At 37.2% G+C, this 23213-nt stretch overlaps 2 protein-coding genes across 2 annotated transcripts; both read right to left on the bottom strand.

Annotated features, from left to right (window-relative positions):
- Positions 1-241: 241 nt before the first annotated feature.
- Positions 242-8305, bottom strand: ddx41 (DEAD (Asp-Glu-Ala-Asp) box polypeptide 41). The gene is made up of 17 exons (XM_084132866.1): positions 8123-8305; positions 7639-7728; positions 7335-7488; positions 6237-6311; positions 6083-6143; positions 5868-6004; positions 5707-5779; positions 4232-4385; positions 3923-4059; positions 3623-3785; positions 3328-3459; positions 2431-2502; positions 2248-2344; positions 1761-1910; positions 1288-1359; positions 898-1008; positions 242-762 (listed from the first exon to the last, which is right to left on the bottom strand). Exons 1-17 carry the CDS (start codon positions 8147-8149, stop codon positions 626-628), a joined length of 1842 nt encoding a protein of 613 aa, XP_083988992.1. The 5' UTR covers positions 8150-8305; the 3' UTR covers positions 242-625.
- Positions 8306-8720: 415 nt separating this feature from the next.
- fam193b (family with sequence similarity 193 member B) lies at positions 8721-22563 on the bottom strand. The gene is made up of 10 exons (XM_084132865.1): positions 22198-22563; positions 19841-20116; positions 18646-18829; positions 16464-16679; positions 14639-15047; positions 13384-13570; positions 13036-13272; positions 11529-12543; positions 11341-11416; positions 8721-10568 (listed from the first exon to the last, which is right to left on the bottom strand). Exons 1-10 carry the CDS (start codon positions 22390-22392, stop codon positions 10472-10474), a joined length of 2892 nt encoding a protein of 963 aa, XP_083988991.1. The 5' UTR covers positions 22393-22563; the 3' UTR covers positions 8721-10471.
- Between the last annotated feature and the right edge of the window lie 650 nt (positions 22564-23213).

Here is a 23213-nt window from a genome sequence, read left to right as displayed (position 1 = left end):
ACAGACAGACAGACAGACAGAGAGACCGAAAGAGAGAGACGTGTATGATGCTAAATTTGATCGTAATCATGCTACAGTGAGGTTATGGGTCACGTCATTCACCACCAAGAGGCCTAAAAATGGACCGGACTGGTTTCCTACAAACGCTGAGAACTTTACATTGACGTGCTTCTTTATTAACAATCAGCAAAGCTTGGTCATAAACAGGACGTTGCAAAGAGATGTAATCAGATACTCAAAGTAATATCTATGAAGAATTTTATTTGCATCATAAAAAGAAGAGAATGAATTGACGTTCATATATTTACACTGGATGTGTAGCAAATAAACAATTAACTGTCAAAAATATGCCTGAGTGGATTTCAGATAAATACTCTAACACTTCAGCTGTTACATGATTCATCAACATCAATATAGAGCAAAACCTGCTGAAAACTCACTACCTTTAATCATTTTTTTACTTATACAAAGCTGTATTTTTGACTGTATTTTGCAACAAAAGATTCACTGAAATGAATGAAACAATGTACAGTTCCATGAATAATACATTTTGTACAAAATGACATAAAACATAACACCGAAGCCTCTCTCAATGAAGAATTTAACGTCGAAGGAGTAGACAGCATTAAAAATCCATGGAGCTGTTGGCCAAGTAGTCTTTGCGGCCGATGTTGGTGACCTGTTTTGTCTGCATGGCCTCCAACTTGGGACAATCTGTGATCCTGTGGCCCAAACCGCCACAAAATGTACAGCCTCTCTCTCCTAGATAGAAAAGAAGAAGTTAAAAATGCCTTTATCTTGTACTTGAACCTCTTTGCACAATCAAGCAAATGTTGCAACAATGTTGTGCATGTAAGCTATATAAGCTTGTTTAAGCAATAAGTATGTAATTTGTACCTCCAATATCCAGCATCGTCTCGTCTCCCGTTTGGAGGACCTGCAGTACAGGAGGAACCTTCTGTTTGGCTTCAACCAAAAGAGCTTTCAGATCCATCAGCACAGACTCATCTATGAAATAAAAAAAGAGTTTAGATGCACAATAACATCTATACAGTATATTTTTGGAAATAATTATTCATTGTTTGTGGTAATTTTATTTCGGAAGAAGCAACGATACAATAAATAAAAATGAAAGAAATGAAAGATCAATCTATATATATATATATATATATATATATATATATATATATATATATATATCTATCTATATATCTATATATATATCTATATATCTATATATATATCTATATATATATATATATATATATATATATTAAAAAAACTTACCACATCCTTTGTTGATAAATGTTGTTGCTATTCCTGTCTTTCCAGATCGACCTGTTCTGCCTATTCGGTGGACTGTGGAATAAATGTGTCACACATTTCATGTAAACATACAACAACAACAAAAAAAGTGGCATCTACAGTTATATTATGAGCTTTCATCGTAACTAACTACTTTTCTGAACCATTTTTGCAATGACATTTAATAAGCTAATTTCATAAACTTGTCAAATGTGAAAGGAGTGCTTATACTACCGTTATTTAAAATAAATGCCATTTACAATATTGACATTTTGTTATCTAAAACACATTCCCACATGTGTGGCTTCTAAATACGTTTTGAACTGTATGAACCATATTAAATACTAGCGTTTATTTGAAATATAAATCTTTAGAAGCATTATAAATGTCCCTTTGGATATTTTTATGCTCATAAAAATCATTTATATTTAAAACAAAATCATCTGAACACCTACCATAGTTCTCAATCTCCTCTGGCATGTCATAATTGACTACATGCTGGATAGCTGGGAAATCCAGACCCTTCGAAGCAACATCAGTAGCCACTAAGACGTCTTTCTTTCCCTCTTTGAATGCTTCAATGGCTTTCGTTCTCTCTTCTTGGTCTAAAAAGCACAATTGAGGAGTGTGTTGCTGAACTGTATGATCTGTTTACTTTTGTGCTGAACAGTCACATTCATAACAGACTATTAGTTATTTTAGGTAACGTGAACAGCATTAGCTAGTGCGTATGATCAGTGTCAAGTGAAGCCACAGAAACTGCAGAGTTCATCGCTTCTTTGAGGTCAAGTGAGATCAAAAGTTCTGGCATAGTTTGAACACTGGTTTAGCACTATGACTATGACACCCGGTGGAGAGCGTCTGTAGCTGCAGGAGCCAGCATGCATACAGCTGATTGACAGTGTGTGCTTTACAAGCAGATTGAGATGGATGATGTGGTACCTTTTCCTCCGTGAATAGCCACTGCCTCCACACCTTTCAGCAGAAGATACTCGTGTATGGCATCTACATCTGCTTTCTTCTCCGCAAAGATCAATACCTAAGACACAATGTACGAGTATGACCTTTAGAAGAGATAATGTAGGGTTCTCAGATGTGGTTTAAAAAGAACGAGGCGCCACGTACCGGAGGTGGGGTCTTCTGAAGACACTCCAGGAGATAAACCATTTTGGCCTCCTCTTTGACATATTCCACTTCCTAAAACACACAAATTAAAGTGAGGACGTATATAAGAAAAACGTTCTGTTCAGATTCATTAGCATACACTAATGTTCAAAAGTTTGGGGTTGGCAAGATTTTTTTAAATATTATTTAGTCTCTTATGCTCACCCAAGCTGCAAATAAAGATCAGAAATACTGTTAAAATCATTAAAAATCACTACAATTCAAAATATCTGTTTTCCATTTTAATATATTTAAATTTTGTATTTATTCCTGTGATGGCAAAGCTGAATTTTCAGCATTTCAGTCTTCAGTGTCACATGATCCTACAGAAATCATATTTTGATACATTTCTGCTTGATATTTTGTGTAAACCGTAATATTTGTTTTTCAGGATATTTGAATGATCAAAAGAACAGACATTTATTTGAAATAGAAATCTTTTGTAACATCTTAAATGCCTTTATTTTCACATTTAATGCATCTTTGCTGACAAAAATTATTTCTTCCAAAAACAACCCGCTTTTGAACGGTAGTGTATTATTCATAGTCATAATTTACTCACCCTCTTGTCTTTCCAAATCTGTATGCATTTCTTTCTTTTGCAGAACATCAATGAAGATATTTTGAAGAATGTTGGTAACCAAACAGTTTCAGTTCCCAGTGACTTCTGGTGGTCATGTGGGAACTGAAACTGTTTGGTTACCAACATTCTTCAAAATATCTTCTTTCATGTTCCACAAAAGAAATAAAGTCGTCCAGGTTTGGAGCGACATGAGGCTGAGTAAATGATGATAGAATTTTACAAAACAAGTAAAAGGTAATAATTAATAATGCCGGGCCTTCATCTTAATGTCTTACCTGGATGACGTCCAAGCTTGCAGCTCCAGCTCTGCCCACATTAATGGTGATGGGTTTCACTAAAGCACTTTTGGCAAAGTTCTGGATCTTCTTGGGCATAGTGGCACTAAAGAGCAGCGTTTGTCTCTGACCCTAAAGCAGACCATAATATCAGGCAAAAAACACTCTTATCCTGGTGAAATTACCCTTGATGATAAAACCACTACATATTCAGGAAAACATTGAAAAGAGCAGTGCAGTGACATTTAGTTATATATTCTGACTAAATGTTCAGAATAGATGTGCAGAAAAGTACCTTAAAGTAAGAGAAGATAGTCCTAATGTCCTCCTCAAAACCCATGTCAATCATCCTGTCAGCCTCATCCAGAGCCAGATAGCGGCAGATATCCAGACTCACCATCTTCTTGTTCAGCAGGTCCATCAGTCTGCCAGGAGTGGCCACCATCATGTGCACCCCACTACAATCACATCATCATTCATAAGTTTATAAGGGATTTTTCTAAATAAATCAGCATCCAAGTAAAGAAGACCCAGTATGAAAGACCTTTTCTTTTTTTAAATGTCATGAGGTGTAAATTTAAATAATTTGACTTACTGCTTTACAACCTCCATCTGGTCTTTGACGGACATGCCCCCAATACACAGCGCACATCGCAACTGTGGAGCCCCTTCATCCTCTAGGAGTTTACAGTAGTATTCAATGATACTATGTGTCTGCCTCGCCAGCTCCCTCTACAGACGAAGAGAAAGACGTGCAATATAAATTACCATACTGTTGCCATCTGACTCTTGACTTGTGATTTATATGAAGAAATATTGTGAAATATAGGTAATCTGCTTTAATTTTTTTCTGCCATATTTCAAGCAGATGACACAGGATGTGTGAGAGACAGAGTGGGCTTACAGAAGGGCAAATGATGAGGCCGTAGGGTCCCTCTCTCTTACAGAAGGGTAGCCGTTTCTCTTGCTCCAGACAAAACATAGTGATGGGCAGCGTGAAAACCAGGGTTTTTCCTGAGCCGGTGAAGGCAATGCCAATCATGTCCCTGCCATAGAGACTAAACAAACAAACAAATAAATAATGTTAATATTTTGAAATGTTTATGCCATATGTACAGTATGTGTGTGTGTACATATATATACATATACACATATATATATACACATATACATATATATATATATATATATATATATATATATATGTATATATATATATATATATATATATATATATATATATATACACACATACAGTACCAGTCAAAAGTTTGGAAACATTACTATTTTTAATGTTTTTGAAAGAAGTCTCTTATGCTCATCAAGCCTGCAGTTAAAACAAAAACAAACAAAAAAAAAAAAAACAGTAATATTATGAAATATTATTACAATTTAAAATAATGGTTCTCTTTTTTAATATATTTTAAAATGTTATTTATTTTTGTGATGCAAAGCTGAATTTTCATCAGCAAGTACTCCAGTCTTTGGTGTCTTATGATCCTTCAGAAATCATTCTAATATGATGATTTGATACTCAGTTATTATCAATGATGGAAACAGTTGTGCTGCTTAATATATTTTTTTGGAATACTTTTTTCAGGATTCATTGATGAGTAAAACGTTAACAGCATTTATTAATAAAAACAGCATTTATTCAAAATAAAAACATTTCTAACAATATAAATCGTTACCATCACCTTTTATCAATTTAACGCATCCTTGTTGAATTAAAGTACTAATTTCTTTTTAAAAAAAAAGTTATTGTTCCCAAACTTTTGAACGGTAGTGTATATTGTTACAAAATATTTCTATTCTAAATAAATACAGTTCTTTTTAACTTTTTATTCATCAAATAATCCTGAAAAAAGTATCTCAGGTTATAAAAAAAAATATTAAGCAGCACAACTGTTTCCAACATTGATCATAAATCATCATATTAGAATGATTTCTGAAGGATCATAAGACACCAAATACTGGAGTACTTGCTGATGAAAATTCAGCTTTGCATCACAAAAATAAATTACATTTTAAAGTATATTAAAAAAAGAGAACCATTATTTTAAATTGTAATAATATTTCATAATATTACTGTTTTTTTTTGTTGTTGTTTTTTTTAACTGCAGGCTTGATGAGCATAAGAGACTTCTTTCAAAAACATTAAAAATAGTAACGTTTCCAAACTTTTGACTGGTACTGTACATACATACACTTTAATATGAGAATATTAAAATAGTTAAATATTTTTTATTAAAATTCAAGCTAAATGTTTATTTGTACTTTTTTAAATGAGAAACAAGCTAAAACCATCTAAAGCCCCCTGACACTGTATAATAATGATTGAATATTGCCCCAAGCAAAACAGCCCCACATGGAACTCACATGGTTGGTATTCCCTGAATCTGAATGGGTGTTGGGTGAACGATTCCTTTCTTCTTCAGTCCTTTCAGGATGGCTGCAAAGACCATTAGAGTTAAGAGCGGGCCATTAGCGTGAAGCTGTGAGTGAGGTGCTGCATGTAAAATAGGTGAGATGGATCTTACCCTGAGGAAGCTTCATCTCTCTAAAGCTCTTAATGGGTGGTGGAATGCCTTCACCTTCAACAAGAATATGGTACTTCTTCCGTACACGTTCGTGCCGTGCTGGCGGCATGCCGAGAATGTAACGTGGTGCATTCCAGCTGAAGAGAATATCAGAAATTATTTGGTGTTGTCTTTAATGCAAACACACATGATTTGGAGAGTGAAAGTCAGCTCACCTTGTTTTTATTGGGTCATCGTATGTGATTCCTTTGGCCATTTCCTTCACAGACATTAGAGCTGATAAAGATATTGAAAGATGCAGGTTTATGATGATAAATACTTTTGACCAATACATTTAAGAACCTGGCAAATGATTCTGTTTTAGCTTACCTCTGCCTTCAGCCACACTTTCCAGAATTTTTTCTTCCTCTTTCAACTGCTTCTCCTTTGCGGACTCCTTTCGAGCTAGAATTATTAATGTGAGAATTGAGAATAAATAAAAATTATGGAAGAAAAAAAAACAGAGACCACTCAAGAAAATTAATATAGGCCTATATTTTTTTTTCCTTTTGAAACTATACTGTAATACAAGTATAATTTAAGTGAAAACATTTTAAAAAATAAATTAAAACTTTCATATTTATACATTTACATCTTAAATTTATATTTTCAAAACCAAAATCTTAGATCTCTTTTTATTTCCAGGTTTAAATTACATTTTTAATCATTGAATTTTACACACAGGTTAAACAAGCTAAAATGTGTAATAAAAAACAAACATTTATGAAAGTAACTCAAAAACTAAACACCTCAAATGAAAGTTTGAAATGACTGATGCACCAAAGACAATCAAAGTTGTTTCCGTACATACACATTCACTGCACCGGTCAAAAGTTTGGAAACACTATTTATAATGTTTTTGAAAGAAGTCTCTTATGCTCATCAAGCCTGCATTTATTTGACCAAAAATACAGAAAAAAAAGAGTAATATTGTGAAATATTATTACAGTTTAAAATAATGGTTTTCAATTTTAATATACTTTAAAATATTATTTATTTCTGTGATGCAAAGTTGAATTTTCATCAACCATTACTCCAGTCTTCAGCGTCACATGATTTTTCAGAAACCATTATAATATGCTGATTTATCATCAATACTGGAAACAGTTGTGCTGCTTTAGATTTTTGAATACAAATTTAAAAAAAAAAAAAAAAAAAAAAAAAATCTTTTGTAACAATATATACTACCGTTCAAAAGATTGAGCTCAGTACTCTCTCTCTCTCTCTCTCTCTCTATATATATATATATAGATATAGATATATAGTTATGGATATATATAGATAGATAGATCGATCCATGGATGTAATAGAGTCTTCTTCAGGGCTTCAAATATTGTTAAGACAGTGGGAAGCCCAAAGTAAAAAAGGCTGAGAACCACAGCATTAGACTGTAAACAAGTAATGAAGAACAGGGGAGTGTGTAAAGACCTTCAGCTTTCTCCTTGAGGTGTTGGTGCTGGTCCAGCAGACTGACATTGGATCGGGGGCCCAGACCCTCATCCTCATCTTTCTGCTCTCCACCGCTGTCTTTCTGTTCCTCTTCCGTGAGCCCTTTCCCACGTAGACGCATCACCTTATGGAGCTGACGGTCACGGCAAAAGAATGAGACAGAGTTTTTCAAGAACCATAGCAAATATCCAAGACAGTGGCAGAGAGCCACAGAACTGACATAGGAAACAAAAACACGTTTCTCATGACAATCAGTGACCATGCTGTAGTAGAGATTGCTTACCATCTGCTGTTTTCTAATCTTAACAGGAACATACGGCACATAGTCATCATCCTCTGAGCCCTCTGATCCAGACTTCTCCGAGTAGTTTCTCTGACAATTACACAAGTCGCACAGCATTACAAATAATACAAACTGCATTCATTACATATCAAACAGCATCACATAACGTTATAAAGCAGTTCAGGAGCACACATTCTCTTCGTATAAGTGCTTATTTACACTAAAACAGGGTGAGCTTTAACAGATTAAATCAGTTTTATCAAAACACAAACAAGCACACTAGTTTGCTTAATTTTGACACATTTAACTCGTTATTTAAACTGCTAAAACGTAATTTTATAATAGATAAATATAGTAACCAATAGGGAAAAATCGAATCGATGTACAATTAACCACACGTTTAATACTGTGAATGTGGGTCTGTTTTACGAGTCTGTTTCCTTTATTAAGACCCATTTATTTACATAATAGTAACGTTACTCACCTTTTTGGGTCGGTTTTCTGTTTCCATGATGCTCGACGTTATTAGCTTTAGTTTTACAATTTAGCGATAATATTTAGTGTAAAAATGTAAGATAAATGTTACATTATCAAGTATTGTTTTTACTCGCTAGCATGCTACGCTGCTACTGCGCAGCAGATTCGTGACGTACAGGTTACGTACACTACGGTGGCCCAAAAGAGACTAAACGAAACGAAAGTATCTCGGATCGTCCATATTTTTCACCATAATGTTGTTCCAAAAACATTACTTTGGAAATTGGAACACACAAGGAAATGTTAGGCAGAATGACAGTCTCGGTCACAATTAATCATTCCAATCCCAAATATTCTGCCTAAAATCTCCTTAAAAGGTCTCCTGTTTCAAAAGAAACTAGAGTGAATTAATGATAGATTTCTTTTGTTTGTTTTAGCTTAAACTTTACCTTTGAAAACCACTCCAAGGTGAATAACGTTAATTTGGAACTACACTTTTCCAAATTATTCCTATTTGTTTATTATATTTATCAATTTCTTATATTGACAGATTTGAATGGTACTAACATATAAGTTTAGAAAGCAAACACAACACATTTTTTTTTCTCAAAACTGTCATGTTTTAATCTTTCGGCATGAAAGATTTTCACAGTATCAAAAGTGAATAATAATAATAATAATTATAATAATAAAAAACAACAAAATAAAACAGAAAGCCAACATACACTTGGCCATTAATGGTATAGTATAAATCTACATTCCAAATGTTTAAGATAATGTTTTCTAGTTGAATATAACCTGGATAGAGTCAAAGATGTCGGAAAAAAAATATGAAAACAGAAACTCAAAACATTTCTCAATTGATCTCAATCCTTCAAAGGAGATTCAGACGATCATAAACCCAGAGACCCTAATATTCAACATGATGTCATATCTGTAGTTGGGATTTTTACCAGAAGGGGCTCAGTAAAAAATACAATGCAGACATACAAAGCTATGGAAAGGGCAGCCAGATGTTACAAGTGCCGTACCACCGTGGAGAGTCTTAAATCATCATGAAAAGTCCTTGATTGCAAATGTAAGTGAAAACAGGTCTGAACTTGTCACGCACTAGTGGACTGAAACTACACGAGCAGAACTACTGCAAGTGTCTGGGATGAACAAAATGAGGTCATGCAGCCAAAACAAGGATGCACTGCTGGAGAACCAACTACAAACTGAAACTCACAACAAGAACGTGGTCACAGCACAGAACTATATCCAAACCACCACATGGGAGGATCAGCAGGGACACTACCATGAGATTTTGCTCGGGGAATCAGGGATTTTTGCCAAAAGTCAGTTTTGAACAGCATTCCATACAGTGTTGAAGGAGATGGGAGAGGTTTGTAGTAGCCTACACTTGTCAGTTTTACTCATCATGCAAAGGAAACGTAGCTCATCTGCCCAACCTTCAAATTTTTGTATAAAAGTGACAGTCAACGGATACAGGTCTTTAAAATCAGTTTCTTTTTAGTGTTGATTCCTTTTTCTTTTCTTGAAAACGTCCAAAGTAATAAAACAAAAGTTTCACACATCATACATCGTAAGCATATGCAATGATGTTCTCGTTGTTGTTCTAAAGGACAACCAAGTCCATGTGCACGGTTCACTTTTTGTGCATATTAACTGTTTAGGCTTTACAAAGTCGACTGTGAAATCAAATGACATAGGTGTGGTATAGTCTATCCAGATCTTTGTATTTCACATAGACAAACTACAAACTTAAACACATCAGTGAACACAACAGTCTTTTGCTGCCTTTTTACCTCCATTATGACAATCAGACATGATACAGCAATTTGAATTTTGTATTATCAAAAAATCTATTCTAAGACTACAGTATATTTGCAGGGTGAGTGACGTCTGCAAAAATGCATGATGGTGATTTGCAAGTGGAGAAGTACCTTTTAAAATCAACAGCTGAAAAAGGCTTGATGGGTCAAACTAAGCCATTGTTGCAAATTTTAAAACATTTTTATTGTAAAATAACTGTGTACATACGACATATAAAGCATATAGATGAACTGGATCAGTACCCGAATGTGTTTTAGCGACTTATGCAATAACAAGATGCAGGTTTTCGGACTGAGGTCAGGGTGCAGTGTGATTCCCCACGAACAACAGGTATAACGAAAACATGTTTGATGACTGGTGGTCAAAAATCAAGGTCCCGTGGCATAGAGGCAGAAAGGGCTGTGAGAGGGAGCAACCTTAGGCCGATCGAGTGTTAAGTACAGTAACCAAAGGCCAAACTGGTTTTTGATACAGTCTTGCTGGGAGGGGAAGGGGGGGTCTGTTTACCATCACCCATCTGTTACTGAGCTGCATTTGAGGGCATCTTTTTGAGGCTGAAGTTGGACCAGTTCACGGCCACCTTCTGTCGGGTTTGTTTAGCAGAGTCAAGGCAAAACCTAAGAAAAAAGGGGGGAAATTAAAAGAATGTTAAGCAACGAGTGAGACTTTTACATCTGCATACAATTCTGGTTGGTTCCGAGAATGACCTGTGAGGCAATAAAGAGACAAGCGATATCTTTTCTATGTAAACCTAGTTGATATCCTAACGATGAGCACCAGGAAGTTTTGGTTACCCTATCTAGATGTTCATCACTATATCTGCACTTGGTAGCCCCAGCGACAGTCAAATCTCATTGGAAAAATTGCAAAATCCTATTTTGCATAACTGTATATTAAGCATCAGATATGTTCTAATTGGCCTAAAACAGTAATATTGTGAAACATTACTACAATTTAAAACAACTGTTTTCTCTTTTAATGTTTTTTTAAAAGTGTAATTTATTCCTGTGATGGCAAAGCTGAATTTTCAGCATCATTACTCAAGTCTTCAGTGTCACATGATCCTTCAGAAATCATTCTAATATGATGATTTGGTGCCCAAGAAACATTTCTTATTAATATCAATGTTGAAAACAGTTGTGCTGCTTGCTATTTTTGTTTACTGATGCATTTTTTCCAGGATTCTTTGATGAATAGGAAGTTTAAAAGAACAGAATTTATTTGAAATATAAATCTTTACTGTCACTAAAAATATGAATATAAAATGCAACTAAACTAAACTTCTGTATTGTATCCTAAATATGAGCAACAATAATAATGGTGATGCCTGTCTAAAGAAACACAGCTAATAAACAGAGCAGTTTGTCTTTGGTAATGACTGGGTTTTACCTCTTGAAATATTCAACCTCACGATCGATCTCATCCATTTCGGTAGGGTCAACATCTTTGGGAAGGAACACATCATCTGTCAGGGATAAAGGGGGTGAAAAGTAATGAAGAGCTGAACATAGTCAAGAAATACGATTAAACAGACCCACAAGATCAGACCAACTTACTATTTCCCAAATGTCACTTACCGATTGCATTTGACTTTTCCGTCTTGTTTTTGTTCTTATTTTTAGTCTTTCCCTTCGGTTGCTGTGCTTGCTGCTGTGAACTGTGAGTGTTGGAGGTGTTTTTAGAGTCTACATCCCGTGTGTCCGAGAGTTCGTTCTTCCCCCTCTGCGTGTTAGACCCTGTATTATGGTGACCGTTTGAGGCTCCGTTGGATGACTGCTTGCAAGCTTTGACCTCTTCTGCTCTCTTATTTCCTGTTTTCTGGGAGTCTGTCTGCTGCTGAGTCTGGTGGTTCTGTTTGGATCCACCTCTGGTGTTCTTATCTGAATCAGCTGCCCTTGTTTCCTGTGCTTTATGCATCTCAGTTTTTGCTGTTTTCGTATTGGTCGCCTGCTCCTGAGTCGCCTGGTCCTGCTGCCGCTGATTCTGCTGTTTCTTACCCTTCTTTGTCTTGGATCCGACTGCAGTTGAGGTCTTGGTTTCAGGAACTGCATCGTTGGGTTTGGCAGCAGACGCGGTGCCAGGCTGGATGGACTCTGACCCCGTGGCTGGGCTTCGTTCTGGTGACTGAACACGGATGAGCTTGGAAAGACTGGGTGTGGAGTGGAGCCTCTGGATGTCTTTGGCTGCAGTGGTGTCCTCCCAACCGTTCACTATGTCTAGGTCCCTCTTGAAGTTCCTCAACGAGAGCGGTGCCAGATCCAAGTCTATCTGCTGCAGATCAGAAGATCCATTGAGGTGAGACAGCAGATGGTTTCCTTCCAGTGTCGCCGCCTTCTTCGGGAAGTCGTTGACGTCCAGGTTGAGGTCGTACATGCTGAAAGAGGCACGGATGGAGTCTTTTATGGTGTTTTTGATCTCCTCCAGACGACTGGTGAGGAAACTGTTAACTCGCTCCAGCTCCAGCTGAGGCCACTCCAACAGTCTGTTCGCTTCCCCGTCTCGAGTCGAATCATCAATGGGGTCGGGGGGAGACACCGAGCGGGGTTCACCAATGGCTGCCTCAACGCTGCCCTGAAGAGCCCTCTCCTTCTCCTGTTCAAAATTGTTGATAAAATCACTCACAATTGTATTTTTTAAAAGAATGTTGGAAGAGGAAATGCTGCATTTGCATAAAGACTACAACTGGCAAGTTGGCTTCAAAAAAACTATTTCTGGAAATAAAAAAAGCCAAAGCTTCAAAGGTACAATCTGGAAACAGAAGCCTGTTAGAAATCAGTGGTGAATCAGTAATGAAATTCAAAATAATAATATTTTTAAGCATATTATTCAAGCACACACATAACCGTTCAAACATTTTTAAAAGAAAAATAAATAGAGAAATAATTGTTATACTTCATATATTAAAATGCAATTTATTTCTGTGATGGGAAAGTCTCAACATAAAAAGGTGTAATTTATTTACAATTAGTTATATTCATGTAGCATATTTAGGAATGTTTGGAATAGCATTTCAACATACTACTCTTACTATTTCTGCAGTTTAAAGTGTCTATATTGCACACAGTCAAATGGAAAACACTGTACCTTTTTCTTCTGTTTGTGCCGTGCCCGTTTAGCAGCCTTGGCACTGTTGATGGGTTTGGGCTCTGTGCTGTTGATGAAGTCCAGGAGCTCATCCACATCTCGATGGTCTATGGCACTCGGTGGTGCTGCCGGGTCTAGATCCTGCCTCTGAGGGAGTTCCTCTTTACGGCGGGTCAGTCTGGACCGAAGCTTCTCCCTGATCTCAGCATAGTTCCGACTGGTGGGGGCAGCCGGAGGCTGTAGAGGGGAAGATGACGAATACTTTTATTTATGGTTGACAGAGCACACAAACATAATGCGTTAGAGCAATGTCTAAACATTAAAGATGGAGCATTAGGTAAACAGTACCGCGTTATGGCCGAAGAACTCGCAGTAGCAACAGTCACAGTATTTCCCGTCCTTCTGATTGTTGGAAGAGGAAGCACAGGAGCTGCGCTCCGAGCTGCTGTCCTCATCATCTCCTTCTTCAAGCTCACAGGGCGGAGCGTGACACAACGACCCATTGGGCAACTTGTGCCCTTTACATGCCTGGTCCCTGCTCAAACAGAACAATACAACTTTAGACACAAATTTTCTTGATTCAATTTCAATTCAGAAGCTTGTGATTCGGTTTCATTTGATTTGATATAGATTCATCTGGAATGGATATACTGTATATCAGGTACAGTACATGTCAATTATTCTTAAGGAAAACAAAAATACCTCTCAACTAAAGCTGTAAACTATACAGGGAACCCTGTCAGTTGGTACATTACTGTAATATTAAGGATACAAACATTTAAATTTGCACATAAGGCAGTTTTCTATAATAACAAATTTATAATAAAAACTTTTTAATGACATAATTATGTTTCTTGAATAAATATATACAAATAAACTGTGCCGTCTTAAAAAGTAGTTTTAATGATTGATTTATTCAAACTTACATTATATATTGAAGAACAGGTTAAGTAAAAATCAATGAATATGTAATATGGTGCATATATTTATCAAAATGCTTCTCTCTAGGGTTCATTTTTCAAGCTAACAATCGAGCTGTAGACACCGAATGGCTTTTCTGAGGTAAATGTGACGATAGGTGACATTGTTTGCAAGCTATTTCACGATGTCTTTCTGTGGTTGAAACACTGATTGTGTTGTACTGTATCTTTCAACATACAGTACCTTCAGATGTTCATTCATGTTTATTTCATGATATAACTAATAGTAAAGAGGAAGAGATGATCAGTGAGGCGGCTATACAGTGATCCGTCGTGCCAAAACAGCATTTATTATTTGAATTTCAAAACAACATTGACGGACTCTAATGCCGAGACTTTGTTTCATATCATAACAAAGCAATAAGTTTAGCACAAAGCACAAAGTTTATTCTGATTTATTGGATTGGAGGCACGCTACAAATAATGTTAAGTAAAGTTTTGTTTATGCATCAACTGAAAACAGCATAGACTAAAATATCGATTCCTGGGATTTAAGAAAAGAATCGATTAAAGCGAATGAGAATCAATAAATCGATATTTTCAACAAAGCCCTAACAGTTAACATACAGAAATGCAAAGTAATAAAAACAACCAATGACCAGTGCACGTCCACCGATGCTCACCTACATGCCCCAGACGTCAGATGGCCAGCATTGGAAGAGGCTACAGGGCTGCCGTTACTGTGTCCGTTGCAGGGGTGACTGCAGCCTATGAGTGAGTTGCCGAGTTTACCGTGTTGCGTGCTAACAGCGGGAATGTGGGAATTCTTGCAGGCGCTGGGCTTGTGCAGGGCCACCGGACTGTCCGCCCCACTTGAGTGCTTGGCTGCGGGAGAGTGAATGTTTGGTACCAACGGAGAGAAAGGAGCATGCGAAGGCAGCCCCGGACTAGCGGAGTTGACGTGAACATGCTGACTGGAGTTTTGTTTGGGAGGCAGCAGCGAGGAATGCTGGGATGAGAGACCCGTTGGACTGTTGGGTGGCACTGACAGGTCTGCAGCTTGGTGGTGATCGTTTGGGTGGAACGCTTCACCTGGAGAGAAATGCATATTTTAATACTTTGGATATTTAGTTGTCTTTAGGGGACGTACAATTAGTTTGCATCCAGATGCAAGTGATAAATCAACTCTTCCATGTTAATTAAGAGTGACAGCAACAAGCAACGGGACACTTTATCGGTTGCTTGGTTTCTATTTTTTGCTGTGTTCAGTGGCACTGCCCAGTGAAACTTCATTGGTTCATAATCCCACCTTACATAACAGTTTATCAAATATCGAAATGTTCTGATTGGATGTGATTGTGACACTTTGCAGCAACATTTCCTTTGCAGTGATGTCTGACACATTCTTGTCACATTGAGTATGTTTAGGAAATGGTGTAAATTTGAAAGCTTTGCAGCTCGCACCCATTACATAATGCGGTGCAAAATTTGCTGAAAAAGCAAATGGTGAAAGTATGCATTAAAATGCATTAAAATATGAACTGTTATTGTGTACATTAAAGCTGAAGTGCATGCATAAATATTCTCCCACACAATCCCTTTTAGTCTTTCTACTGCAACACTGCGCTAAAATTAGAACAAGCACTTCGACGTGCAATCAGATACATATGGAATCGGATATTACCAGATTCCATATGTAAATACGCCTAAACATAGTGGTAAATGACATTCTAGTAACACTTTAATTTGATAAAGTTAGTAAATGCATTAGGTATCATGAATTAACAGTGAACAATACTTTTACAGCCTTTATTGATCATGGCTAATGTTAAATACTACATACCATTCAAATGTTTAGGGTCAGGAATTTTTTTTTTTTTTCAAGAAATTAATTATTTTATTCAGCAAGGACATACTGAATTGCTCAAAAGTGACAGTAAAGCCATTTATAATGTTACAAAAGATTACTATTTTAAAATAAATACTGCTCTTTTGAACTTTGTATTCATCAAAGAATCCTGAAAAAAAAAAGTCTTACCGTTTTTCACAAAAATATTAAGCAGCACAATGGTTTTCAACACTGATAATAATTACAAATTTATTATATCAGCATTTTAGAATGATTTCATGTGAATGATCATGTGACACTGAAGACTGGAGTAATGATGCTGAAAATTCAGTTTTGTCATGACAGGAATAAATTACATTCTCAGTTATTTTAAATTGTAAAAAAAATTCTCAATATTGATCAAATAAATGCAGCCTTTGTGAGCATAAGATAATTCTTTCAAATGTATTAAAAACTCTTACCAACCCCAACCTTTTGAAATATAAATGTTTACCATTACAAGTAAATTAACATTAATGTATTATGAATGCACATTAATTAACAATAGCATATTTAGAAATGAATATTAACCTAGAAGTATAAATGTACAAATAATTGCTGATTGTTGTCAGTTAATGATACCCAGTGCAATAACCAATAAAATCATATTGTGTTCTCACCTGGAGGAGTTGGTCGTCGACACATTGTCTTGAAGTGCTTGGGGTTGGTCTTACATAGATCAGTGGAGGCAGACAGTGTCCCAGGAGAAGCTGCATTGGAATTCTGGGATGAGGGATGACTGTAGGGACAGACTTTAGTCCCGAATGTTTTGGCAGCCTTCCCGGGAGCATCATGAGAAGATCTCTTCTCATGGCAAGCTGGTCCCAACGTCCCACCTACCAGGACAAAACATAACACAATGTCTTATTTCTACATCCAAATTCTATTTAAAACTTAAAGGGGTCCTAATTTGCCCTTTTACGAAGATAAAAAACTTTTTATTTAGTTTTTGTGGTGTACTAGATTATGCTTTCGTGCTTGATTGTTCTAATTATTTATCACATATTTTTCATTATTACAGCTCCACTCTCCCCAGTCTTGCCCGAATGCGTCGTTTAGTTCTGGTTTCGATGAAGCCCCTCCTTCAGAAGTAAAAAATGTCCTGTGATTGTTTAGCTGGCCCAGTGTGTTGTGATTGGCACCGCTTAGCGTGTGTTCGGGAAATGTCACGCCCCTTCATAACCGTGAGCTCTACTCAATTTCAAACCAATTAAAATCTAATGCAGACTTAAGAATGTTAACAAACAAGGGGATCGTCCAGACCAGAACGGATTTCACTTTGCAAGCACAGATTTCACAGGACGTTTCAGAGCGGTATGTTTTTTTTGTTTGTTTATTTCTTATACATTTTAGATATTATGTTACACGATTTAATCATGATCTTTGTCAGAAAAAAGTATGGTAATACAAACAGTAATCGATCACAAAACCATGGTTAATTTTCCTAAGGGGGGGTGAACAGCCTTACAAATGTGAGAGCTTACAAAAGCTATAGTAAACAGTATATCAACACTAATGTTGGCTAGCAGGCGAGCGTAGCAACAACATAAAACTTATAATTGGAACTGTTAATAGAAAACGTCTCGGTTCCGTATGTAACCCTTGTTCCCTGAAGGAGGGAACGGAGACGTTACGTGCCGTTGCCACAATTGCTGTGCTCGCTGGGCGGCCAGCTCACTGGCTCGGCTCCTCAGCACAAAGCAAATGTGCATTGAATCAGCTTCCTTATTTATACCCGCGCTGCGGAGCGGAGCATGAGATGCAAATCTCGCACGCCAAATTTCATTGGCTTGTTTAGTTTACACTCGAAGGTGATTGGGCTCTCAGGCAAGATCCCAATACGTCGGTGACGTCGACGTAACGTCAAACGTGACCGACTGAAAGGGAAAACAACTACAAATAACAAGACATACTTACAAGTTTTGATCCACAAACAACAGATTGTCTCAACAAAGAGGGAACTGCACCATTTCGGGAGAAGCTTTTATGTGTTGTCTAAGAGCCGCTGTTTTTTCCTCAACTCATTTGTTTGACCTTCCTAAGGCTGACGAACTTAGATTGGTTAAAATTTGAAACACTGTTCCTGAACATTATAATCCCAATGTTTATCTGTGTGCTGCAAATTTTACGGAGAACAGCTTCCAGAAACTAAGAGAGCACAATGCAAGCTACATTGCAGCAGCTCAGCCAGACCTCGTCCGCTTTTTTGCGTATTCCTTTGGCAGGGATTATTTAAATGAGTAACATTTATGACTTCACAAACCCGGAAAAAACGCGTTGTAGTCCAAATAAGTCGTTCGTTGTAGTTCTTGAAAAGGGGATTCTGTAAAATAAAATATCTCCCTTTGGAGGACTTTGTAACCTTGGAGCTTTGTAACCTTGCAGATCCGTTTTAATGCTCAAACAGCAACATTAAACACTAACTTTCACTTTATAAAAACCACTCTGCAGACTACACGAAAAGTTTTATTTTTTTAAGAAGTTTGAAAGAAGCGGTTTATTTTGTCACAATGCCTGTCTGACTGTACATTATCCTGCTTATTACACAGTTAAGTACCAAATAAATCAATTAATGAGCATGACATATTGATTTGAGTTTATCATCTGAGAATAAAGAAGAAATTATGGAGTGATATGAAACCTGAAACTTGCACAGTTAAGTAGAAAATTGGCTTCCTGAGGCGGTCAATTCAGTGGGCATTATACAAAAAAAAAATCAGAACACACAATGCTGCAATTGATCAATCAGAATCAAGTGTTGAAGAGTGCCATGTAATGGAGTAAAAGAGCAGGAAGACGTACCCTGTGAAAGTGTAGGTGTGCTGTGGTTGCAGTGAGACCCTCCATTAGAATGAGCCGAATTCCACAGGCCAGACAGTTTGCGTGCGGAAAGGAAGGAGCTGGGGTCCCAATCCACCGAGCTATGCTCCGGATAACCATTCCCGCAGCTCTGAGATTTACACGAGGACGAGTGGGACAGCGGCACCTGGATAACAACACATCCATCTTTTAGATAAGTGACAGAAAGCAATGTGAGTCTGCAAAATCTTTTAGGGATCTCTAGGGGTGCATGGGAAATTATGTTTCACTAGACATGCGAGCGCTATCAGACTTTTTTTTGCCTGTATTATGTACACAGGATTGTCCTCAATGACCTGCTGAGCTTTCCTGTCTAAAGAAGGAACGGTTTTGGTCACACATGTGACACACTAGGTATGTTTCCATCCACCTATTTTTATCCACATTTTGGGATGTTACATAGAAAAAAACGCTGGGTGGAAACACCAAGATGCGCTTTAATTCTAAAAATGCGCATTAAAAAAACGTATTCGCTCAATTGAGGCGGATACATTGTGGGACAGCGGCATCCTATAAGAAGACATGCACATAAACTACGACGGAAACACATTTAACCAATATATCCCTCGATGCGCAAAAAAAAAAACTTGTGTGTCTTTGTGTCAACAGTGGATGAGATTAGATAACTGGACTAACCAGCCGACCAATTTCATCGCACAGGCACTGCATCTCAAATTTATCATTCTGAAATGCCTGAGCAAAAGTCTGTCATCAGAATGCTTTGGTATAATGACCTCCCAGAAGTGTCTCGCATGATTGCGTTCCCAAACACCAGGCATCCGAACGCAAGATAGCATGACAGCATTAATTGAGTTTCGTCTGTGCGTTCTGAGACGCAAGTCATTTATGATGTAGGAAAAAAGAGCCACAGTGGCTTCCCGATTGCAGCAACTTTCATTTTTATTACAGATATTTTGCGACAATTTCCCAGGAAGTGATGATTTTGTTCTCTTGAACACATGCAATCGAAATGCTGCTCTATTTTTAAGTTTTAGCCTATATTCCAATTTGGCGCATTTAAGTTAAATTCATGAAAACATAACTACTGATCTTCATGCAATCAAAGGATAGAAGCAATATATATATATATATATATATATATATATATATATATATATATATATTCTGTCTCAATTACCTGCGTAGTTTGCTCCTGAACCGTTCTCCTCTCCTCCTCTTCCACACTCTTCCTGCAGCTCTGGCAGATCCACAGCGGCACCTCACCCAACAGCGACTGAGAGAGCGAAGGCACGGCGTCTGCCAGCTTGCGGCCCGGAACCTCCCTCAGCAGGGCCTGGGACAGCGCAGGCACAGCCTCCGCCAGTTTGGACCCGTGACTGGGAAGCCCGTTCACCTGGCCTGCCCCCCAGTCTTTAAACTCCCGATGGCACAGCAAGCAGCACGTATGCATGGACTGTGTGATCAGAGCAAATGAGTTAACAAAAACAGACGGACAGATTGTAATGAGCTCTGCATCTGAAACCAAGAAATTATATTCACTAAAATATCTATGAATTTTTAAGAATTTTTCATGCCTGAAAATCAAAAATTCCCTGATTTGTCCCAGTATTTCATGACCGTGGGAACCGTAGATATCCCACAATCCTGTGCAAGTTGTTCAGGAGTAGGTAGAAAAATGTAAAAAAGGCATCCAATGGAGTAAAATCAAGTTAAATGGGTTCATAAATGATTTCAATGATTCATTTTCTACTAGGAAATAAGCACTGCAGAAATATTTGCTTGGTTATGTCTAAAGATCATTTTAATTTGTTCTAGATCATTAGAGATAATGTTATAGTGTTTTGGAAGAAACCAGTTCATAAAAAATATTCATACAAAAATGCAGTCTGTCAATTCAATGACTGACTGGTCAGTAGAAAAGCTTTTTATAACAGGAACTCAATTAATTAAAGCATGATTCTTTGCAAATAAGTAAAACAGACCTGTGCACATAAATCACATTAGAAATATCAGGGGTTTTTTTAAACTCTTTCAACAATACAACTATTATAGAAAATTGAAAGGGTTCAGCAAGACATCTGTAACCCACCAAAACAAATACCACACATTCAGAATCCATTGTACACACTCCAATCACGGCAAAAGCATTGTTAAATGCATAAGCTCAAACATTTTACCGTTATTAATGTTTTTGTGCATTGCAAGTGTAACATTTTAGAGTGTTGCAGATATTAGCAGGTTGGTAACACTGAAAGGCAGCCAGAATTGAATCGTATGACAATAATTGACACATAGTAAATATGCTTCTTAAGTCATTTAATGCACAAACACATAGTAATTGTGTCAGCGCATAGAGTGTGGCTGGGTTAGTAGCGCCGCTTTAGCTTGAGCTCTACAGAAATAATTTAGTAGCCACAGCAATAGACGACAGCAACACACTGTTAGCTTTGTGCTTCACGGACTTTCGTTTAGCTTTCTTGAACCAGCTAACGTTATATCTAAACAACCAGTGTCGTATAAAACATTCAGAAGGTACTGCACTGCTTGGGGCTATTAAAACGCTGTGAAGACAACACATTTATTTATTTATATCGTTGCATAGGTTGCGAGCGAGCTAGTGCTGCTCCGCCCGTGCAGCGCGAGAGCAAGCGTAGTGATGGGAAATCCGACTAATTTCCGAGAAGCGATTCTTTCGAACAGTTCGTTTCGAAGAACCGGTTCCAAAACAGATTCACGTATTATTTTACGTCGGGAAGTAATCGCGCCATCACATGGTCCCTCAAAGACATATCTATATATATGGTCCATCCTGGCGTGGCATATTATATGCAAACTGTACATATTACTGTTTATTAGGTTTTATTTTACGTTTTATAAAAGTGTAATTCCATGTATCCGACTCCTAGCTCTGTTTGTTTTAGACATGATTCGGCTCATTTAAACAAAAGTCATTTTATAATTTATAATTTACATTAAACAATAATAAGATTTGCATCAGCATTAAAGTGCTATTATTTTAATAAAACGCCTTGTATTAAAATAAACTGTCTTGATACTGTAATTTAATCATATCATAAACATTTTCATTACGATTGTATATTTTGTTATAGGCTATTAAAATAATATACTTTTTCACCACATCACTCAAAATGCTCTTACTATCACATTGCATACCGGCTTCAACTCCATACAAAGCGTAAGTTTCTAAAAAAACGGCTGTCAGTCAGATGTTTTGAACCGAGAACTGTTCTGACAGATTCCGTCCGATTCGTGAACGAATCGTTCAGACCAATTTTGCGAATCGGTTCAACCAAATCATAAAAGATCCGATTCCAAAGAACAAGTCGTTCATGAATCGGACATCGCTAATCAGGCGCTACAAAACGCAAAATAAGCGCGAAAACACAAATAACTGCACGTGCAATAGAGCCCTAAATAAAACACCCGTTAAAATAGTTTACAAAACCAAGTCTCTAACAGCGCGAACCGGCTCGAGGAGGTGTGCTGTTGGATGGACGTGTTAGCATTAGCTACCTGATTGGTCCTGCTCGCTCCTACATCTCCTCCAGCACCAGCGCCTCCGCCTGCTGTCGCCGCCGCTGCTGCTGCTGCTGCTCCCGCATCGCCGGGCTTCTTCGACAGGCTCTGCTGCTGCTGCTGCTGCTGTTGCTGTCCCGACACTAAATCCTTGGCCCCGACGCCCTGCTGCTTGCTTTTTTTCCTCGCCATCGCTTTAGTCCGTATTATGCCCGTCGGCTGGTCTCCAGGCTCGGTGTATAAACACAGTTTCGGTTCTTGTGGGCAGTCTCGAATGCTCCCTGTTCTTTCTCAAGGCAAGACAACAGTGAATATGGCGGAGGGCTGGCACGCACACACACACACACACTCACACACACACTCGAGCAGGTTCAGGGGTCACACGTACTGATGGCAAACGGCTTCAGTAAGGTAGGGGAAAACCGAGGACTCCATGTTTAATGAGGGCAAGATTTCCAGGTGACAGAATACTGTAAGTGAAACTACAGTAGTGCGGGATAGAAGGAGAAATATCAACATAGTAATCACGTGCAGCTTTAATACGTACATGCAAATATGTTCTTTGATGAGAGTAACGCCAGTAAAATTATACATTAAAATAAAACATCCCTTTTTATGCGCTTATGTTGTGTTTCGAATATTATATGAATTTGAATAATTTATTTATTATTTATATATATTGTATAATTTTGAAAATCCATCTATACACTGTAAATAGTCGATACGTAATGACAATATATGTGTTTACATTGCTTTAACTAACCAATTTTCAAAATTTGTATAAATTATACAAGTTATTCAACTCTTTCAAAGTCAGTTTAATAACATTTAAGTTAAATTGACTTAAACATCCAAATTGATTGTACTTAATTTTAGGCAGCAACTTTTTTTTTTTTACATTGTATCATACAAAACTTTATCTGTATTTAAAAAATATATATTTATAAAAAAATATAAAATTATTAATATACATTGTCTGTTTATAAAGATATATTCTCACACCTTTAATCTCC

This window comes from Abramis brama, assembly GCF_963993115.1.
Source record: "Abramis brama genome assembly, chromosome: 13".
Taxonomy (NCBI): domain Eukaryota; kingdom Metazoa; phylum Chordata; class Actinopteri; order Cypriniformes; family Leuciscidae; genus Abramis; species Abramis brama.
Note: the sequence above shows the minus strand (reverse complement) of the source record. Positions and strands in the feature narration are given on the sequence as shown.

Bases quoted from the DNA above. Each gene is read 5' to 3' on its own strand.
- fam193b (XM_084132865.1), bottom strand. From the start codon at position 22,392: ATGGCGAGGAAAAAAAGCAAGCAGCAGGGCGTCGGGGCCAAGGATTTA. The intron at 20,117-22,197 runs GTAGCTAATGCT...CTGATCACACAG, and splicing joins GAGCGAGCAGGACCAATCAG to TCCATGCATACGTGCTGCTT. The intron at 16,680-18,645 runs GTACGTCTTCCT...TTGTCCTGGTAG, and splicing joins CACACCTACACTTTCACAGG to GTGGGACGTTGGGACCAGCT.
- ddx41 (XM_084132866.1), bottom strand. From the start codon at position 8,149: ATGGAAACAGAAAACCGACCCAAAAAG. The intron at 7,729-8,122 runs GTGAGTAACGTT...TGTAATTGTCAG, and splicing joins CAGAAAACCGACCCAAAAAG to AGAAACTACTCGGAGAAGTC. The intron at 1,911-2,247 runs GTACCACATCAT...TGTGCTTTTTAG, and splicing joins GGCTATTCACGGAGGAAAAG to ACCAAGAAGAGAGAACGAAA.